At 50.8% G+C, this 18,775-nt stretch overlaps 1 protein-coding gene across 1 annotated transcript in view; it reads left to right on the plus strand.

The window, feature by feature from the left end:
- Positions 1-18,775, plus strand: part of UNC13A (unc-13 homolog A) — an 89,527-nt gene that overhangs the window by 9,670 nt on the left and 61,082 nt on the right. The window contains exons 4-9 of the mRNA XM_026456971.1: positions 982-1,081; positions 3,041-3,158; positions 6,465-6,588; positions 8,193-8,266; positions 10,613-10,667; positions 13,685-13,720. Coding sequence (XP_026312756.1) covers positions 1,077-1,081; positions 3,041-3,158; positions 6,465-6,588; positions 8,193-8,266; positions 10,613-10,667; positions 13,685-13,720 — 412 coding nt within the window. The 5' untranslated portion in view covers positions 982-1,076. The remainder of the gene's footprint in view (positions 1-981; positions 1,082-3,040; positions 3,159-6,464; positions 6,589-8,192; positions 8,267-10,612; positions 10,668-13,684; positions 13,721-18,775) is intronic.

Below are 18,775 nucleotides of genomic sequence, written 5' to 3' on the forward strand. Positions count from 1 at the left end.
TGGAGTGCAGTGGCCGGATCTCAGCTCACTGCAAGCTCTGCCTCCCGGGTTTACGCCATTCTCCTGCCTCAGCTTCCCGAGTAGCTGGGACTACAGGCGCCCGCCACCTCGCCCGGCTAGTTTTTTGTATTTTTTAGTAGAGACGGGGTTTCACCGTGTTAGCCAGGATGGTCTCGATCTCCTGACCTTGTGATCCGCCCGTCTCGGCCTCCCAAAGTGCTAGGATTACAGGCATGAGCCACTGCACCCGGCCAATTTTTTTATTTTTAGTAGAGATGGGGTTTCGCCATGTTGGCCAGGCTGGTCTCAAACTTCTGACCTTAAATGATCCGCCCGCCTCGGCCTCCCAAAGTGCTGGGATTACAGGCGTGAGCTACCTTGCTCTGCCTTTTTAATATTATTATTATTTTAATTTTAAATTTTTATTTTTTGAGGCTGGAGTGCAGTGGTGCAATCATGCCTTACTACAGCCTCAATCTCCCAGGCTCAAGCGATCCTCCCACCTCAGCCTCCTAAGTAGCTGGGACCACAGGTGGGTGCCACTGTACCCAGCTAATTATTTTTTGTATTTTTAGTAGAGATAGGCTTTTGCCAAGTTGCCCAAGCTGGTCTTGAACTCCTGGGCTCAAGCAATCCTCCCGCCTTGACCTCCCAAAGTGCTGGGATTATAGGCGCGAGCCACCGTGCCCAGCCTGCAAAGCGGATTTCTTACAATCAGTGTTGTTCCCCTTTCCTGGGACCTCAGTCTTTTTAGCCGAAAACCAATGACATGGTCATTTCGAAGCAGCTGGATGAAGTATCCCAAAATTCCACGTCTCCCGGCACTGAGGCCCCTCCCTTGTGCCCTGAGGGTAGGGTTGTGGGTTAGGGGGTGAGTGACCCAGAAATTCCCGAAGGGATCATAGCAGATCGTCTAGAGCTTGGGAAGGGCATTGCAGAGTCCCTGAACCCCAGCGCTGACCCCTGCTCTCACTGCCACAGAGAAATTCAACACGTACGTGACCCTGAAAGTTCAGAATGTCAAGAGCACGACCATCGCAGTGCGGGGCAGCCAGCCCAGCTGGGAGCAGGATTTCATGTTGTGAGTCTGCAGTGTCTGGCATGACCTGGGCCCCTGGCATAGCCCAGCACCTCGCTGGCCCCTGAGGGCAGAGCTGGACACCAGGGAATCCCGGGCAACTCCCCTCGGTCCTCCCTCTTCCCATGTCCACCTTATCACCCTCGCCTCCAAAGCACATCCCCAATCCAATCCCTTCTCTTGGTCTCCATGGCCACCAGCCAAGTCCCTGCTGCCCGCCTGCCTCCGCCCTGGCCTCCTGTGCCATCCACCTCCTACAATCTGTTCTCCAGGCAGCCAGGGGGATATTTTTAAAACTGCAAATCACATCCTGTCGCTCCCATTTTCCAAACTTGTCCATGGCTCATCGACCTCACAATAAAACCCACAGCCTTCCCCGCGGTTCCCACCAGCTTCTCGCTCTATCTCCCTCACCTGCCCCAGCCACACCCACCTCTGCCCCTTGTCTCCAACATCTCCCAGTTCGTTCTTGCCCCAGGGCCCTTGCACTTGCTTTCCTGTCCCCAGCTGGCTCTTCTCCTTCAGGACTCAGCTTGTGTCACCTCCTCAGTGAAGCCCTCCCTGACCACCACCCCCGAGCTACAATTTCAGGGCATCATGCCTTCCCAGGCCTTGCCACCAGTTTTGTTTGTTTGTTTGTTTTGAGGCAGAGCATCACTCTGTTGCCCAGGCTGGAGTACAGTGGCGTGATCTCGACTCACTTCAACCTCCACCTCCCAGATTCAAGTGATCCTCCTGCCTCAGTCTCCCAAGTAGCTGAGATTACAAGCGTGTGCCACCACATCCGGCTAATTTTTGTGTTTTAAGTAGAGATGGTGTTTCACTATGGTGGCCAGGCTAGTCTCAAACTCCTGGACTCGTGATCCGCCCACCTCAGCCTCCCAAGGTGCTGGGATTACAGACGTGAGCCACCGCGCCTGGCCAACAGATTTTTTTCCTTTTTTTTTTTTTTTTGTCTGAGACAGAGTCTCGCTCTGTCGCCCAGGCTGGAGTGCAGTGGTGCGATCTCGGCTCACTGCAAGCTCCGCCTCCCGGGTTCACGCCATTCTCCTGCCTCAGCATCCCGAGCAGCCGGGACCACAGACGCCTGCCACCACGCCCGGCTAATTTTTTGTATTTTTAGTAGAGATGGGGTTTCACCATGTTAGCCAGGATGGTCTCGATCTTCTAACCTCGTGATCCACCCGCCTCAGCCTCCCAAAGTGCTGGGGTTACAGGCATGAGCCACTGCGCCCGGCCTGATTTTGAATTTTTAGTGGAAACGGGGTTTCTCCATGTTGGTCAGGCAACCAACATGGAGAACTCCCAACCTCAGGTGATCCACCTGTCGCGGCCTCCCAAAGTGCTGGGATTACAGGCGTGAGCCACCGCGCCCGGCCATATTTTAAAAATACATTCCTTAAGATAAATCTTTGGTGAACTGTAAATTCAGTGAATCTCACATTTCACTAAGTTTCCTGCTCCTCCGAATCCACATATGTCTAGGGCGAGGCCTGCAGGGAAAGTGCTTGAGGTTGAGGTGGGATCGTGTCCTCACGTCATTAGATGGAGATGACACTGCGAAGGACAGAGGTGCCCCCAATGTCCTTATCCTGGGGGTAAAGGGAGCTACGGAGGGTATTTGAGCCTCTTTCTCACTTACCCAGCATGATCAGGGTTGGAGGGCCAAGAAAGGGCTCAGAAAGATGAAGGTGCAGGCGAGGTTTAACATCTGCTCCCAAGCTGTCCTTCCCGGCTTGGAATCCTGGTTCTTTTGTGATACTCCGAGCTCTTAACTTCCCACCCTGGTCTCAGTTTCCCCTCTATAAAATGAGAACCACCATGTTATCCCACCACCTAGGACACTCCAAGCCTAGGTTTGAATTGCAGTATGCTGTGTGTTCTCAGGTGAATGAACTAACCTCTCTGGGCCCCCGTTTCCTCCCTCCTGCTCCCTCGATGCCCCTTCTCCTTTTTCCGCAGCGAGATTAACCGTCTGGATTTGGGACTGACAGTGGAGGTGTGGAACAAGGGTCTTATCTGGGACACAATGGTGGGCACTGTGTGGATCCCACTGCGGACCATCCGCCAGTCCAATGAGGTGAGTGGCGGGTGGCCTGAGGGTGAGGAAGGAGGAGTGCCTTGCAGAAGCCCAGAGACCAGTGGGCTAAACAAGATGGACATTTATCTCCAATCCCCCGACAACATCAATGTAGGCACTTGGGATTGCCACGAACCTTCCAAAGTCACCAAGACCTATACACCTTCCATTTTGCTCTGTCTCTCTCTCCTTGTGGCTTCCACCTTGTGGCCCCAAATGGCTGCTTTACGCTCACCATTGCATCTTCATTCCAACCACAGGAAGGTGATGGTGGGCAGAAGAGGGGCAGTTCATGCACATCTCATTGGCCAGAACTTAGACATGTGGTCAACACCTAGCTGCAAGAGATTCTGGGAAATGTAGTCCTAGACTGGAAAATGTAGTCCTAGGTAGTGCAATCCTAGGCATAGCTAAAAATGTATTACCTTGGAAGGAGAAAAGGGGTAATGTAGGCAAGTAGCATTTTGTGTCCCAGATGGGCAGCAGCAGGAAGGTTACACCAGCTCATAAGAAAGTGTTAGGTAACAACCCTGACCCCTCAGCCTGTGCATCATGGTTAGCAGGTAGCAGTGATATCTATTTTTTATTTAATTATTTATTTTTGAGACAGGGTCTCACTCTGTTGCCCAGGCTGGAGTGCAGTGGCACGATCATGGCCCATTGCAGCCTTGACTTTCCAGGCTCAAGTGATCCTCCCATCTCAGCTGGGACTGCAGGTGCATGCCACCACGCCCCCTTCATTTTTTTTTTTTGTATTTTCAATAGAGAAAAGGTTTTGCCATGTTGCCCAAGCTGGTCTCGAACTCCCGGGCTCAAGCAATCCGCCCATCTCAGCCTCCCAAAGTGCTGGTATTACAGGTGCGAGCCACCATGCCAGGCCGTGGTCATGTCTATTCATCCGTCCCCATAGCCCAATCCCTGGCCTCCTGACCTTAAGTCTCAACCCCTCCATGCTGACCCCAGGAAGGTCTTATTAGCTGGAGCTCTGATCTGTCCTCCCCTATCTATCTGCCTTGGGAGGCCCTTCAGATGGCACCCGCCCACTAGCCTCATCTTCCCCCACATTCCAACCTCCACCCCTCCCAGATTGCAGCCTCTGAACCTTTGTATAGTGTGTTCCCTGAGCTTCAAGTTTCCTCCTTTACATCACCCTCTCAATTCCCATGTGCCCTCCTCCAGGGAGCCCTCTCTGACTTCCCTCTGGATCCTTTAGTCCTCCTTCCTCCCTCTGGGCTAGCTATGAGTTCATGGGGCTGGGGATGCCTGTGTCCAGCCCTGTTTCCCAGGGTTATGGGCTCCTCAGGGGCCAGGGTGATGATGGCTGGGCCTCTTGGGGACTCTGGCATCACCCAGTATGAACTAGGCATAGAGGAGGGACTGGGGACTATTTTTTGTTTGTTCGTTTTCGTTATTTTATTTTATTTTATTTTACTTTGAGATGGAGTCTCGCTCTGTCACCCAGGCTGCAGTGCAATGGCACCGTCTTGGCTCACTGCAACCTCCACCTCCCTGGCTCAAGTGATCTCCTGCCTCAACCTCCTGAGTAGATGGGATTACAGACACCCTCCACCACACCCAGCTAATTTTTGCATTTTTAGTAGAGATGGGGTTTCACCATGTTGGCCAGGCTGGTCTTGAATTCCTGACCTCAAGTGATCTGCCCACCTCGGCCTCCCAAAGTGCTGGGATTGCAGGTGCCTGCCACCACACCCAGCTAATTTTTGCATTTTTAGTAGAGATTGGGTTTCACGATGTTGGCCAGGCTGATCTTGAACTCCTGACCTCAAGTGATCCGCCCACCTTGGCCTCCCGAAGTGCTGGGATTATAGGCATGAGGCACCACACCTGGCCAGTGAGTGTCTGTGTTTGAATGAATGAATGCAGAGGGACGAAATGGTTGCAACAGTCTAGGCAAGTGAGTCTAAAAGGAAGCCTTGGCTGGGTGTGGTGGCTCAAACCTGTAATCACAGCACTTTGGGAGGCTGAGGCATGTGGATTGCCTGAGCTCAGTAGACCAGCCTGGGAAACATGGTAAAACCCTGTCTCTACTAAAAAATACAAAAAATTAGCTAGGCGTGCTGGCGCACACCTGTAATCCCAGCAGCTCGGGAGGCTGAGTTAGGAGAATCACTTGAGCCTGGGAAGCGGAGGTTGCAGTGAGCCGAGATCACGCCACTGCACTCCAGCCTGGGTGACAGAGTGAGACCCCGTCTCAAAAAAATTTTAATTAAATTAAATTTAAATTTAAATATATAAAAGGAAGCCTTGAGGGAGACCCAAAATTTCCTCAGTGGCCCTTCAAGTGTGAGGGGGGCCTGGTCACCTGGGGCGGCAGAAAGTGGATTCCACCGAAGGTCATTCCCATTTGAATAATGAACAAACTGAGGTTCAGGGTGGACCCTAGTTGCTCAAAGGCTCATGTTCCTGAGCCAGGGGAAATGGACTCGCTCTCCTGGGGGACTTTCTCCCTGGATGCTGGGAGGCTCCAGGGTTTTTATCTGAAATCAGAGTCTCATAACCCCTTATCAGGGGTGGGGAATGACCATGGCGGGCTGGGACTGCCCCTACATAACCCCAAGGGGCTCCCCCTCTGGGTCCTTTGCTTCGTGTTCCCCTGACTCACCATGTGGCCCTGGACTGAGACCTTCCCCTCTCTGAGTCTCAGTTTCCTCATGTGTAACATGGAACACAGCCAGGCACAATGGCATGTGCCTGTAGTCCCAGCTACTGGAAGCTGAGGCAAGAGGATCAGTTGAGGCCAGGAGTTCGAGATGAGCCTGGGCAACATAGTGACACCCCATCTCTAAAAAGAAAGAAAGAGAGAGGAAGAGAAGGAAGGAAGGAAGGAAGGGAGGAATGAAGGAAGGAAGGAAGAAAGGAAGGGAGGGAGGGAGGGAGGGAAAGAAAGAAAGAAGGAAAGAAAGAGAAAGAAAGAAAAAGGAAGGAACGAGAGAAAGGAAGGAAGCAGGGAAGGAAGGGAGGGAGGGAAAGAAAAAAGAAGGAAAGAAAGAGAAGAAAGAAAGAAAGAAAGCGAAAGAAAGAAAGCGAAAGAAAGAAAGAAAGCGAAAGAAAGAAAGCGAAAGAAAGAAAGAAAGAAAGAAAGAAAGAAAGAAAGAAAGAAAGAAAGAAAGAAAGAAAGAAAGAAAGAAGAGAAAGAGAAAGGAAGAAGGGAAGGAAGGGAAGAGGGAGAGGAGACACGACTTTTGTTTTGGGGTAGGGGTGAGGGGGATGTCTTCGTGAGAGTAGGGGCCCCGGGGACCAGCATAGCAGATGCCTGACCCACACACCTCCTCCACCAACCTCCAGGAGGGCCCTGGAGAGTGGCTGACACTGGACTCCCAGGTCATCATGGCGGACAGCGAGATCTGCGGCACCAAGGACCCCACTTTCCACCGCATCCTCCTAGACACGCGCTTTGAGCTGCCCTTAGGTGAGTACCCAGGCATGGGACCTTCACCCAGCCCCGGCCCCACTTCTGGACTCACTCAGCTATTCCAGGAGAGTCAACAGGCTGAACCTGCTGCTTGCAGGCCATGACCCAGGCCCCGTACCTCCCCAATGAGCTGCAAATGTTTCACAAACCCACAGCGCTCAAGGCTGAGCTATCCTGGCTGTTCCTTGGTGATGCCTGAGGCTGCAACAGTGAGCTGGGGATAGGAGGAGAGACAGACAGAGAGAGAGAGACAAAGAGAGACAGAGAGAGACATGTAGACAGAGGCTGAGAACAGATAGTCCCCTCTTCCTTTCCTGAAGCACCTCGAGTCTCTCCACCTCATTCTTCTAAGAACCCATGGCTGGCCAGGTACAGTGTCTTATGCCTGTAATCCCAGCACTTTGGGAGGCTGAGGTGGGAGGATCATTTGAGGCCAGGAGTTTGAGGCCAGCCTGGGCGATCTAGTGAGATCCCATCTCTGTGAAAAAGTTAAAGATTCACCAGGTGAGGTGGCTGCTGGGCGCAAGTGGCTCACACCTGTAATCCCAGCACTTTGGGAGGCTGAGGTGGGTGGATCACGAGGTCAGGAGATCAAGACCATCCCGGCTAACACAGTGAAACCCCGTCTCTACTAAAAATACAAAACAATTACCCAGGCTGGTGGCAGGCACCTGTAGTCCCAGCTACTTGGGAGGCTGAGGCAGGAGAATGGTGTGAACTCAGGAGGCGAAGCTTGCAGTGAGCTGAGATAGCACCACTGCACTCCAGCCTGAATGACAAAGCGAGACTCCATCTCAAAAAAAAAAAAAAAAAGAAGAAAAGAAAAGAAAAAGAAATTCACCAGTCGCCTATAGTCCCAACTATTTAGGAGGCTGAGGCGGGAGGATAGCTCGAGCCCAGGAGTTTGAGGCTGCAGTGAGCTGTGATTGTGCCACTGCACTCCAGCCTGGGTGACAGAGTGAGACCCTGTCTCTAAAAAGTAAAAAATAAAAACAATGGGCTGGGCATGGTGGCTCATCCCTGTAATCCTAGCACTTTGAGAGGCTGAGGTGGATGGATCACCTGACATCAGGAGTTTCAGACCAGCCTGGCCAACATGGAGAAACCCTGTCTCTACTCAAAATACAAAAAATTAGCCAGGCGTGGTGGTGCATGCCTGTAATCCTAGCTACTTGGGAGGCGGAGGCAGGAGAATTGCTTGAACCCGGGAGGCGAAGGTTGCAATGAGCCAAGATTGCTCCACTGCACTCCAGCCTGGGCAACAGAGTGAGACTCCATCTCAAAAAAAAAAAAAATTAAAAATTTTAAAAAATTAAATAAAAACAATGGCTTCCCCACCCTCGTAAAGGCTAGGAACCATCTCCTGTCATCCTCCAACTATTCTCCATCCAGCTCTAGGAAGAGGGGTATCGGAGACACCACGGTACCTCCCCTTCATCTCCATCCACGCTCTTGAGATCTCAGACCAGCCCACCCTTACTTCTGAGGCTTTGCCAAAGACCCCAGAAACCAGGGCCTGGCTGGAGCTCAGTAGGCCTGGAGGATGGAGACTGAGGGGCAGGGAGGAGCTTTCAGGCTCACGGACACGGGTCTGCTTTCAGACATTCCTGAAGAGGAGGCTCGCTACTGGGCCAAGAAGCTGGAGCAGCTCAATGCTATGCGGGACCAGGATGAAGTACGTGTTGCGGTGGGAGGGGGCTGTTTTCTTCCTTGTTTCTGTCTCTGTCTCCCCACGATTTTCACTTACTGATGCTGTTTCTCTCTGAGTTTATCTTTCCCTGCATCTCTGCTTCTAACTTTGTTAACCTGACTGCGTCCATGATCCATGTGGTCCAGTCTCAAGACAATGATGGGGTCAAGAAACATGCAGAGGCCAGGTGCAGTGGCTCACGCCTGGAATTCCAGCACTCTAGGGGGCCAAGGTGGGCAAATCACCTGAAGTCAGGAGTTCAAGACCAGCCTGGCCAACACATTGAAACTCTATCTCTACTAAAAATACAAAAAAAAAAAAAAAATTAGCCATTCTCAGTGGCTTACACCTGTAATCCAAGCAATTTGCGAGGCCGTGGCAGGCAGATCATTTGAGGTCAGGAGTTCAAGACCAGCCTGGCCAACATGGTGAAACCCCGTCTCTACTAAAAACACAAAAAATTAGCTAGGCGTGGTGGCGGGCACCTGTTGTTCCAGGTCCTTGGGAGGCTGAGGTGGGAGAATCACTTGAATCTGGGAGGCAGAGGTTGCAGTGAGCCAAGATCACGCCACTGCACTCCAGCCTGGGCGACAGAGCAAGGCTCTGTCTCGAAATAATAATATAGATAATAATAATAATAAAATAAATTTATTTTCCATTCATGGGTACATGTGCAGGTTTGTTACACGAATATATTGCATTATGGCTAAGGTTTGGAATTTCATGGCGTTACTCAAATAGTAAACACAGTACCCAACAGGTAGTTTATTCACCCGTGTCCTACTCCCTCCTTCCTCCGTTCTGGAGTTTCCCATGTCTACAGTTTCCATCTCTCTTTTTTTTTTTCTTTCTTTCTTTTTTGAGACGAAGTCTCACTCTGTCACCAGGCTGGAGTGCAGTTGTGCGATCTCGGCTCACTGCAACCTCCACCTCCCGGGTTCAAGTGATTCTCCTGCCTCGGCCTCTCGAGTAGCTGGGACTACAGACGTGTGCCACCACACCCGGCTAATTTTTGTATTTTTACCAGAGATGGGGTTTCACTGCTTAGCCAGGATGGTCTCGATCTCTTGACCTCATGATCTGCCCGCCTAGGCCTCCCAAAGTGCTGGGATTACAGATGGGAGCCATGGTGCCCAGCCTACTGTTTCCATCTTTATGTCCATGAGCACCCAATGTTTAGGTTGCACTTATAAGCAAGAACATGTGGGATTTGGTTTTCTGTTTTTGGATGGATTCACTTTATACTGGCCTCCAGCCACGTCCATGTTCGTGCAGAGGACATGATTTAATTCATTTTTATGGTTGTGTAGTTCTCCATGGAGTATAGGTACCACATTAAAAAAAGAAAAAAAAAGAAAATCCAAGCCGGGCACGGTGGCTCATGCCTGTAATCCCAGCACTTTGGGAGGCAGAGGTGGAAGGATCGCCTGAGGTCAGGAGTTCAAGACCAGCCTGGCCAACATGGTGAAACCGTCTCTACTAAAAATAGAAAAATTAGCTGGGCATGGCGGCATGTGCCTATAATCCCAGCTGCTCAGGAGGAGCTTGCAGTGAGCCGAGATTATGCCACTGCACTCCAGCCGGGGTGACAGAGCGAGACTCCGTCTCAAAAAAAAAAAAAAAAAAAAAAAAAATCCAATCCACCATTGATGGTCACCTAAGTTGATTCCATGCCATGGCTGTTGTGAATAGCACTGCCATGAACATATGTGTGCATGTGTCTTTTTGGTAGGACAATTTCTTTTCATTTGGGTATATACCTAGTTGTTTGTTTGTTTGTTTAGTTTTTTTGAGACGGAGCCTCCCTCTGTCATCCAGGCTGGAGTGCAATGGCACAATCTCAGCTCACTGCAACCTCCGCCTCCCGGGTTTAAGTGAATCTCGTACCTCAACCTCCCAAGTAGCCGGGATTACAGGCGCGTGACACCACGCCCAGCTAATTTTTTGTGTTTTTAATAGAGACAGGGTTTTACCATGTTGGCCAGGCTGGTCTCAGACTCCTGACCTCAAGTGATCTGCCTGCCTCAGCCTCCCAAAGTGCTGGGATTATAGGTGTGAGTCACTGCACCTGGCCCCTAGTCTTTTTCTATCTCTGTTTCTCACTTTTTCTCTGTCTTTGTCTTCGTCTTTCTCTCTCTCTGTGTGTGTGTGTGTATGTGTGTGTGTGTCTTTCTCTCCTTTTCTCTCTTACTCCCTGTATCCTTCTCATAGAGGGGGAGAGAATTTGGGAGGCAGAGGGAAGTCGGGATGGGATGGAACAGAGGACTATCCTGGTCCCCTGGCCTTTGGCCCCTCTGAGATAAGCCCTTTCTCCTTCCCCTACCCCTTCAGTATTCGTTCCAAGAAGAGCAAGACAAGCCTCTGCCTGTCCCCAGCAACCAGTGCTGTAAGTACCTCTTGATTCTTCCTTGGGCATCAACTGAAACACTCATCCCTCCCCTACCCCATGACTCTCTGGTCTAAAGGCTCCTCCAGTCTGGAGATACAAGTCCTGAGAGTGCAGTGTCCACTTACAGTGTATTAGAAATTAGCGTTCTGAGGCCGGGCATGGTGGCTCACCCCTGTAATCCCAGCACTTTGGGAGGCCGAGGTTAGGAGTTCGAGACCAGCCTGGCCAACAGGGCACAACCCCATCTCTACTAAAAATACAAAAAAATCGAACAGGCATGGTGGTGGGTGCCTGTAATCCCAGTTACTCAGGAGGCTGAGGCAGGAGAATTGCTTGAACCCAGAAGGCAGAGTCTGCAGTGGGCCAAGGTCATGCCACTGCACTGCAGTCTGGGTGACAGAGCGAGACTCTGACTCATAAAAATAAGGAAGGAAAGAGAAAGAGAAAAAAGAGAAAGAAAGAGAGAAAGAAAGAAAGGAAGGAAGAAAGAAAGGAGGGAGGGAGGGAAAGAGGGAGGGAGGGAAGGAGGGAAGGAAGGAAGGAAGGAAGGGAAGGGAGGGAAGGAAGGAAGGAAGGGAGGGAGAGTTCTGAGACGGGCTTGATTCCCACCTTGCTATGTGGTCATGGGCAGGCCAGTGTCCCTCTTCTATATTTAGGGGCCCTCTCTTTGAAATAGTGCATCTGACAGCCCCCTCCCTCTAAGGGCTGTTGGAAGGATCCAGGACATCTAGAGACATGAAAAACACTTCGTAGATGCTTCACTTTCCATTCATCAGATCCTGGATAAGGGTGTATAACTCATTCCACAAACTATTCACGGGGCCAGTACAAACCCCGAGCAGCCTGCAGTCAGATGGCGCAGACAGACACGGACAGAAGATCCTGCCAGCACATGTACAACGGGCACACATACAACAGATGAAGGCTGTTTCACTAACCCGTTTTCTTAGATGGAGAAACTGAGGCCCAAGAGGAGATGTGATTTACCTAAGGCCACACACCAGGCAAGTGGCAGAGCCAGGATTTGAAACCAGGTCTGAGGGACTCCAACTTTGCTTCCCTTTCCACTGCACCTTGTCTGTTGATGATGATGATCACGTTCCTCTTCCTATTTCCATCAAGGCTGCAGTTGTCAAGAATTTTTTATCTTCCTGGGCGCTGTCGACGCTCAGATGCATCTAGACAAGGTCTTCTCACGGATGGAGGAGCTGTCTCCCTCCTTAAAATGACTTCCCGTTGCTTTGTGGTGGAGGAGAAGTAGCAAATCATATAGCCTCAGGACAGAGCTCCCCCCTGCTGACACCAAAACCCCACTTCACTCTTCAGCCAGCTTCTCCTTTCCATTTACTTTCTTTTCTTCTTCTTCTTCTTCTTTTTTTTTTTTTTTTTTTTGGAGATAGAGTCTCCCTTTGTCACCCAGACTGTACTATCTTGGCTCACTGCAGCCTCTGCCTCCTGGGTTTGGGCGATTCTTGTGAGTCAGCCTCTTGAATAGTTGGGATTACAGGCACATGCCGTCACGCCCAGCTAATTTTTGTATTTTTAGTAGAGATGGGGTTTCGCCATGTTGGCCAGGCTGGTCTCAAATTTTTTACCTCATGTGATCCACCCACCTCAGCTTCCCAAAGTGCTGGGTTTACAGGTGTGAGCCACTGTGCCTAGCCCCTTTCCATTTGCTTTTCCATCTTCCTTTTTTCTCCTCTCACAGCTTTCCCTGTATCTGTGTCTCCCGCTCCATGTGTCCAGGAGGGTGGTAATGGAGCTGGGGTTGAGGAGGGCTTGGGGAACTCCAGCTGGGGTACCCTGCTTCTACACTAACTTGGGGTGTGATATTGAGAAAGTTCCTTGGCTTCCCTGGCCAGGGAGGAGTCATCACTGCCCGGAAGGAATTACAAACCCCCTCTGGGTGAATGGGGTCATTGAGAGGTTGCAGTGGGGGTGGGGCCAGGCAGAGTGGAGGTGGGAAGGCAATGGCAGAGAGTCCCTGGGCGGATGGACTAGAGCCAGGGGCAAGTTCAATTTGGGAAGTGGAGACCACCACTCAGTATTTACCCACAAGTCCTCCCTGGGCGTATTTTGTCACCCCCATTTCCCAGAGGAAGCAGTCAATGGTCAGAGGAGCCAGGATTCTGGTCCAGGACGTTTTTCTGAAGTGCCAGGTACTGCACATGATACGCAAAGGGGTTCTCACCCTGGCCTTGATGCTCAGAGGCTGTGTGACTTTTGGCTGCTCACTGCATCTCTCTGAGCCTCATAGTTTCACCCGTAAAATGAGCAGACCACCCAACAGGGGTGTTTCAAACCTTAGGGTTTCCAATTTAGTGTGTCTTTCGTTATCCAAGAGCTGGGAGAGGAAAAGGGTGGAGACTGGGAGACTGCTAACCCCAGACTTCATAGTCAGAAAACCCTGGGCCCAGATACCCACTTTGTTACTTCCTGACTGAGCCTTTCCTCTCATTGAAAACTAAGCCAGGCACAGGGGCTCATGCCTGTAAATCGCAGCTACTCGGCCTCACATGAGACCAGGTGTTTGAGACCACCCTGACCAACATAGCAAGACTCCATCTCTACACAAAAAAACAAAAAGAAAAACCACCAAGAACCAAAACATTAGCTGAACATGGTGGTGGGTGCCTGTAATCCCAGCTAATCGGGAGGCTGAGGTGGGAGGATCACTTGAGCTTGGGAATTGGAGGCTGCAGTGAGCCATGATTGCACCACTCCACTCCAGGCTGGACGACAGAGTGAGACCCTGTTTCAAAAAAAAAAAAAAAATTAAAGAAAAGAAAAAACTAAACAAACGGGGATATCCCACCTTCCTCCCAAGGTGGAGAGCAGAGACATAGCAAGTGTCAGCAATGAAAGTGATACTTAGGAAAGGTACTCAGGACAAGAGGGGCTCTTGGGGTGGGGGGAGCAGATGCAGAGAGTGAGGAGGACCGCAGGGGAGCCCGCTTCCTACACCCACCCCTTTGTCTGCTCCCTTTTATTATTTCTGCCCTTTCTCTTTGTAGGCAACTGGAATTATTTTGGCTGGGGTGAGCAGCACAGTAAGTACTCAGCCTGATTGATGTTCTGGGAGGCCCATGGGAAGGTGGGCACCTTGGTGATCCCAAGGCCCCTCCCCACTACCACACAGGGAAGCAGGGAGCCTGTGACCAGCACATGGGGGCCACAGGGCTTGGCGAGACCCCTTTCAAGCTTTCCTGTACCCTGTTCATTAGTGCCTGTCTTGGGAGGCCTGCCGTCTTCTGGGGAGTGGGCACCGTCATTGGGGTGGGGGGGGTTCAGCCTGGAGGAGTGGACATTTAGACCAACAACCTGCCTGTCTCCAGCTGGGCGCTGTGACCCCCTCCCCCCACTCCCCCTGTATAACCTCACCTCCTCTTCTGTATCTCCTGCCTTTTGGTCTTCCTATCTTCCTTCTCCGCTTGGAAATGGGTCCAGTGTCACTCAGAAGGTAGTGGGTGGCCGGGGTCTCCAACAGAGGGGCGGGCCAGGAACCTCAGGGAGATGCACGTGGGAACCTCACCAACCCCCGAGGCTCCGCCCACACTCACACCTTACCTTCCATCTTCATTTGCTCTCCCAGGGAAGAAGGCAAGCCACCCCCTCCCTAAATTTAATGTCCATTTTTCTTTTTCTTTTTTCTTTCTTTTTTCTTTTTTTTTGAGACGGAGTCTCACCCTGTCACCCAGGCTGGAGGGCAGTGGCAGGATCTCGGCTCACTGCAAGCTCCGCCTCCCGGGTTCGCGCCATTCTCCTGCCTCAGCCTCCCAAGTAGCTGGGACTACAGGCGCCCGTCACCATGCCCGGCTAATTTTTTTGTGTAGAGACGGGGTTTCACCATGTTAGCCAGGGTGGTCTCGATCTTCTGACCTCGTGATCCACCCGCCTCGGCCTCCCAAAGTGCTGGGATTACTTACAGGCGTGAGCCACCGCACCTGGCCCTAATTAAATGTCCATTTTTCTACCTAACAGTGGTTCCCAACCTTTTTGACACCAGAGATCAGTTTCATGGAAGGCAATTTTTTTATGGACTAGGGTTGGGGGATGGTTTCTGGATGACTCAAGCTCATTGCATTGGTTGTGCACTTTATTATTATTATTATTATTATTATTATTTGAGATGGAGTCTCGCTCTGTCGCCGGGGCTGGAGTGCAGTGGCCGGATCTCAGCTCACTGCAAGCTCCGCTTCCCGGGTTTACGCCATTCTCCTGCCTCAGCCTCCCAAGTAGCTGGGACTACAGGCGCCCGCCACCTCACCCGGCTAGATTTTTGTATTTTTTAGTAGAGACGGGGTTTCACCGTGTTAGCCAGGATGGTCTCGATCTCCTGACCTTGTGATCCACCCGTCTCGGCCTCCCAAAGTGCTGGGATTATAGGCTTGAGCCACCGCGCCCGGCCTATTTTTATTATTACTACATTATAGTATGTAATGAAATAATGATCCAACTCATCATCATGTAGAAGCAGTGGGAGCCCTGAGCTTGTTTTCCTGCAACTAGACAGTCCCATCTGGTGGTGATGGGGGACAGTGACAGATCATCAGGCATTAGATTCTCATAAGGAACAACCTAGATCCTGTGCATGCGCAGTTCACAATAGGGTTTACGCTCCTGTGAGAATCTTTTTTATTGTTTTGAGATGGAGTCTTGCTCTGTTGCGAGGGGTGGAGTGCAGTGGTGCGATCTAGGCTCACTGCAACCTCTGCCTCCTGGGTTCAAGTGATTCTCCTACCTCAGCCTCCCAAGTAGCTGGAATTACAGGCCTGAGCCACCACGTCCAGCTAATTTTTTGTATTTTTAATAGAGACAGGGTTTCACCATGTTGGCCAGGCTGGTTGTGAACTCTTGACTTCAGGTGATCCACCCACCTTGGCCTCCAAAAGGACTAGGATTACAAGTTTGAGCCACTGCGCCTGGCCTCCTGTGAGAATCTAATGCCACTGCTGATCTGACAGGAGGCAGAACTCAGGCAGTAATGTGAGTGATGGAGTAAATACAGATGAAACTTCACTCACTCACCCAACCGCTGCCCACCTCCTGCTGTGTGGCCCAGCTCCTAATGGGCCACAGACCAGACTCGTCCCTAAGGAGTTGCTCCCTTTCTCCCATACCCCGCCTATTCTAGAGAAACCCAGTCCTCTATTCTTTTTTCTTTTTTTTTTTTGAGATGGAGTCTCACTCCGTCACCCAGACTGGAGTGCAGTGGTGCGATCTCCGCTCACTGCAACCTCTACCTCCCGGGTTCAAGCGATTCTCCTGCCTCAGCCTCCTGAGTAGCTGGGATTACAGGTGCATGCCACTATGCCTGGCTAATTTTTGTATTTTTAGTAGAGACGGGGTTTCACCATGTTGGCCAGGCTGGTCTTGAACTCCTGACCTCAAGCAATCCTCCTGTCTCGGCCTCCCAAAGTGCTGGGATTACAGGTGTGAGTTACCATGCCTGGCCAGTCCTCTATTCTGAGGATAAATCTGCCTCCTTCTCTCTTCTCCACCAACTGGAAAGTCCTTCACTCCTTCCTTATATCCTGGTGGACAAACCTATCTCCAGGACCAGTGAAACTGTTGACAAACACTTTGGTCCACCACAATTTATCAAAAACAAGTTGGTTAAAAATCAATTTAGGGCTGGGTACGGTGGCTCACGCCTGTAATCCCAGCACTTTGGGAGGTCGAGGCGGGCAGATCATGAGGTCAGATCATGACCTGAGCTGAGATCGCACCACTGCACTCCAGCCTGGGCAACAGAGCGAGACTCCATCTCAAAAAAAAAAAAAAAAAAAAAATCCATTTAGGCCAGCCACAGTGGCTTACACCTGCAATTCCAACACTTTGGGAGGCTGAGGCGGGAGGATTGCTTGAGCCCCAAAGTTTGAAATCAGCCTGGGCAACACAGCAAGACCCCACCTCTACAAAAAAAAAAGAAGGCCAGGTGTGGTGGTGCGCCCCTGTAGTCCCAGCTGTTCAGGAGGCCGAGACGCGAGGATTGCTTGAGCCCAGGAGGTCAAGGGTGCAATGAGCCATCACTGTGCCACTGCACTTCAGCCTAGGCAACAGTGTGAGACCCCATTTCTAAAAAATAAATATATTAAAATAAATAAATAGATAAATAAATCAATTTCGCCAAAATGAATGCTTGGCAGACAGGGCAAGCTTGATAACAACCAACTTGCCACAAACGAATGGTACGGTCAAAAGCAAAGACAGGCCGGGCACAGCAGCTCACGCCGTAATCCCAGCACTTTGGGAGGCCAAAGTAGGCCGATCACTTGAGGTCAGGAGTTTGACACCAGCCTGGCCAACATGATGAAACCTCTTCACTACTAAAAATACAAAAATTAGCCAGGCATGGTGGTGCGTGCCTGTAATCCCAGCTACTCGGGAGGCTGAGGTAGGAGAATCATTTGAACCTGGGAGATGGAGGCTGCAGTGAGCTGAAATCGCACCATTGCACTCCAGCCTGGGCGACAGAGCAAGATTCCTTCTTAAAAAAAAAACCCGGCCGGGCGCAGTGGCTCACGCCTGTAATCCCAGCACTTTGGGAGGCCGAGGCGGGTGGATCACGAAGTCAGGAGATCGAGACCATCCTGGCTAACACTGTGAAACCCCATCTCTACTAAAAATACAAACAATTAGCCGGGCGTGGTGGCAGGCACCTGTAGTCCCAGCTACTCGGGAGGCTGAGGCAGGAGAATGGTGTGAACCTGGGAGGCAGAGCTTGCAGTGAGCCGAGGTCGCGCCACCGCACTCCAGCCTGGGCGACAGAGCGAGACTCCCGTCTCAAAAAAAAAAAAAAAAAAAAACACACACACACACAACCCAAAAACCAAACAAACAGAACAAAACACCAATGCAGCTAAAGCTGATAGATAATTGGGTCAAAAAGGAAAGACAATTGAGCTAAAAACAGACCATTTGGTCAAAACAAAAGTGGTTGAAAATAGCCAGAAGCAGGCAATTTAGTCAAGAGCTACTTAGTAGAAAGCAGAGCCTGGGCAAAAGCAAAAAGAATTCAATTCAAAGTAATTTACCCTTCATAAGCAGATAATTTGTCAGGGGGGAAAAAAAAACTAGGTGAACATGTGCACAGCCTCATGCAATTTGGCTGGAAACATCTCAGCCCGGTCAAGGACAATTGGGTAGAAAGAATGCTGGCCGGCCAAGGTGGCTCATGCCTTTAATCCCAGCACTTTGGGAGGCTGAGGCGGGAAGATTGCTTGAGCCCAGGAGTTCAAGATCAGCCTGGGCAATATAGTGAGATCCCATCTCTACAAAATAATAAGTAAATAAAATTAACTGGGCATGGTGGTGTGTACCTGTGGTCCCAGGTACTCTGTAGTCTGAGGTGGGAGGATCTCTCGAGCCCAGGAGGTCGAGGCTTCAGTGAGCTATGATAGCGCCACTGCACTCCAGCCCAAGTGAGAGAGACTCTGTCTAAAAGAGTGGATGAATTCAGCAAAAGTCTGAAGGTTTCACTCACGGCTCTGAGACTTTGGGGTCTGGGGATTTCTTCATTTTTTTACATCCTCTTCCCCTACCCCATACTTCTCATGTTTTCTTCATGGACTCCTTTTTCATTCTGTTGCCAAGACTGCAGTGCAGTGGCGTAATCATAGCTCACTGCTACCTCGATCTCCTGGGCTCAAGCAATGCTCCTGCCGTAGCCTCCTGAATAGCTGGGACTACGAGCGCCCACCACCACACCCAGCTAATTTTTAAATTTTTTAAAGAGATGGGGTCTTGCTCCATCCTGGCTAACACAGTGAAACCCCGTCTCTACTAAAAATACAAAAATTAGCCGGACGTGGTGGCAGGTGCCTGTAGTCCCAGCTATTCGGGAGGCTGAGGCAGGAGAGCTTGCAGTGAGCAGAGCTTGTGCCACTGCACTCCAGCCTGGGCGAGAGAGTGAGACTCTGTCTCAAAAAAAAAAAAAAAAAAAAAAAAAGATGGGGTCTTGCTGTTGCCCAGGCTGATCTTGAACTCCTGGGCTCAAGTGATCCTCCTGCCTTGGCCTCCCAAAGTGCTGAGATTACAGGCATGAGCCACTGCACCTGGCCCATGGACTACATTTTACTTTACTTTTTTTTTTTTTTTTTTTT

The sequence above is a fragment of the Piliocolobus tephrosceles genome, chromosome 21 (genome assembly GCF_002776525.5).
Source record: "Piliocolobus tephrosceles isolate RC106 chromosome 21, ASM277652v3, whole genome shotgun sequence".
Taxonomy (NCBI): Eukaryota; Metazoa; Chordata; class Mammalia; order Primates; family Cercopithecidae; genus Piliocolobus; species Piliocolobus tephrosceles.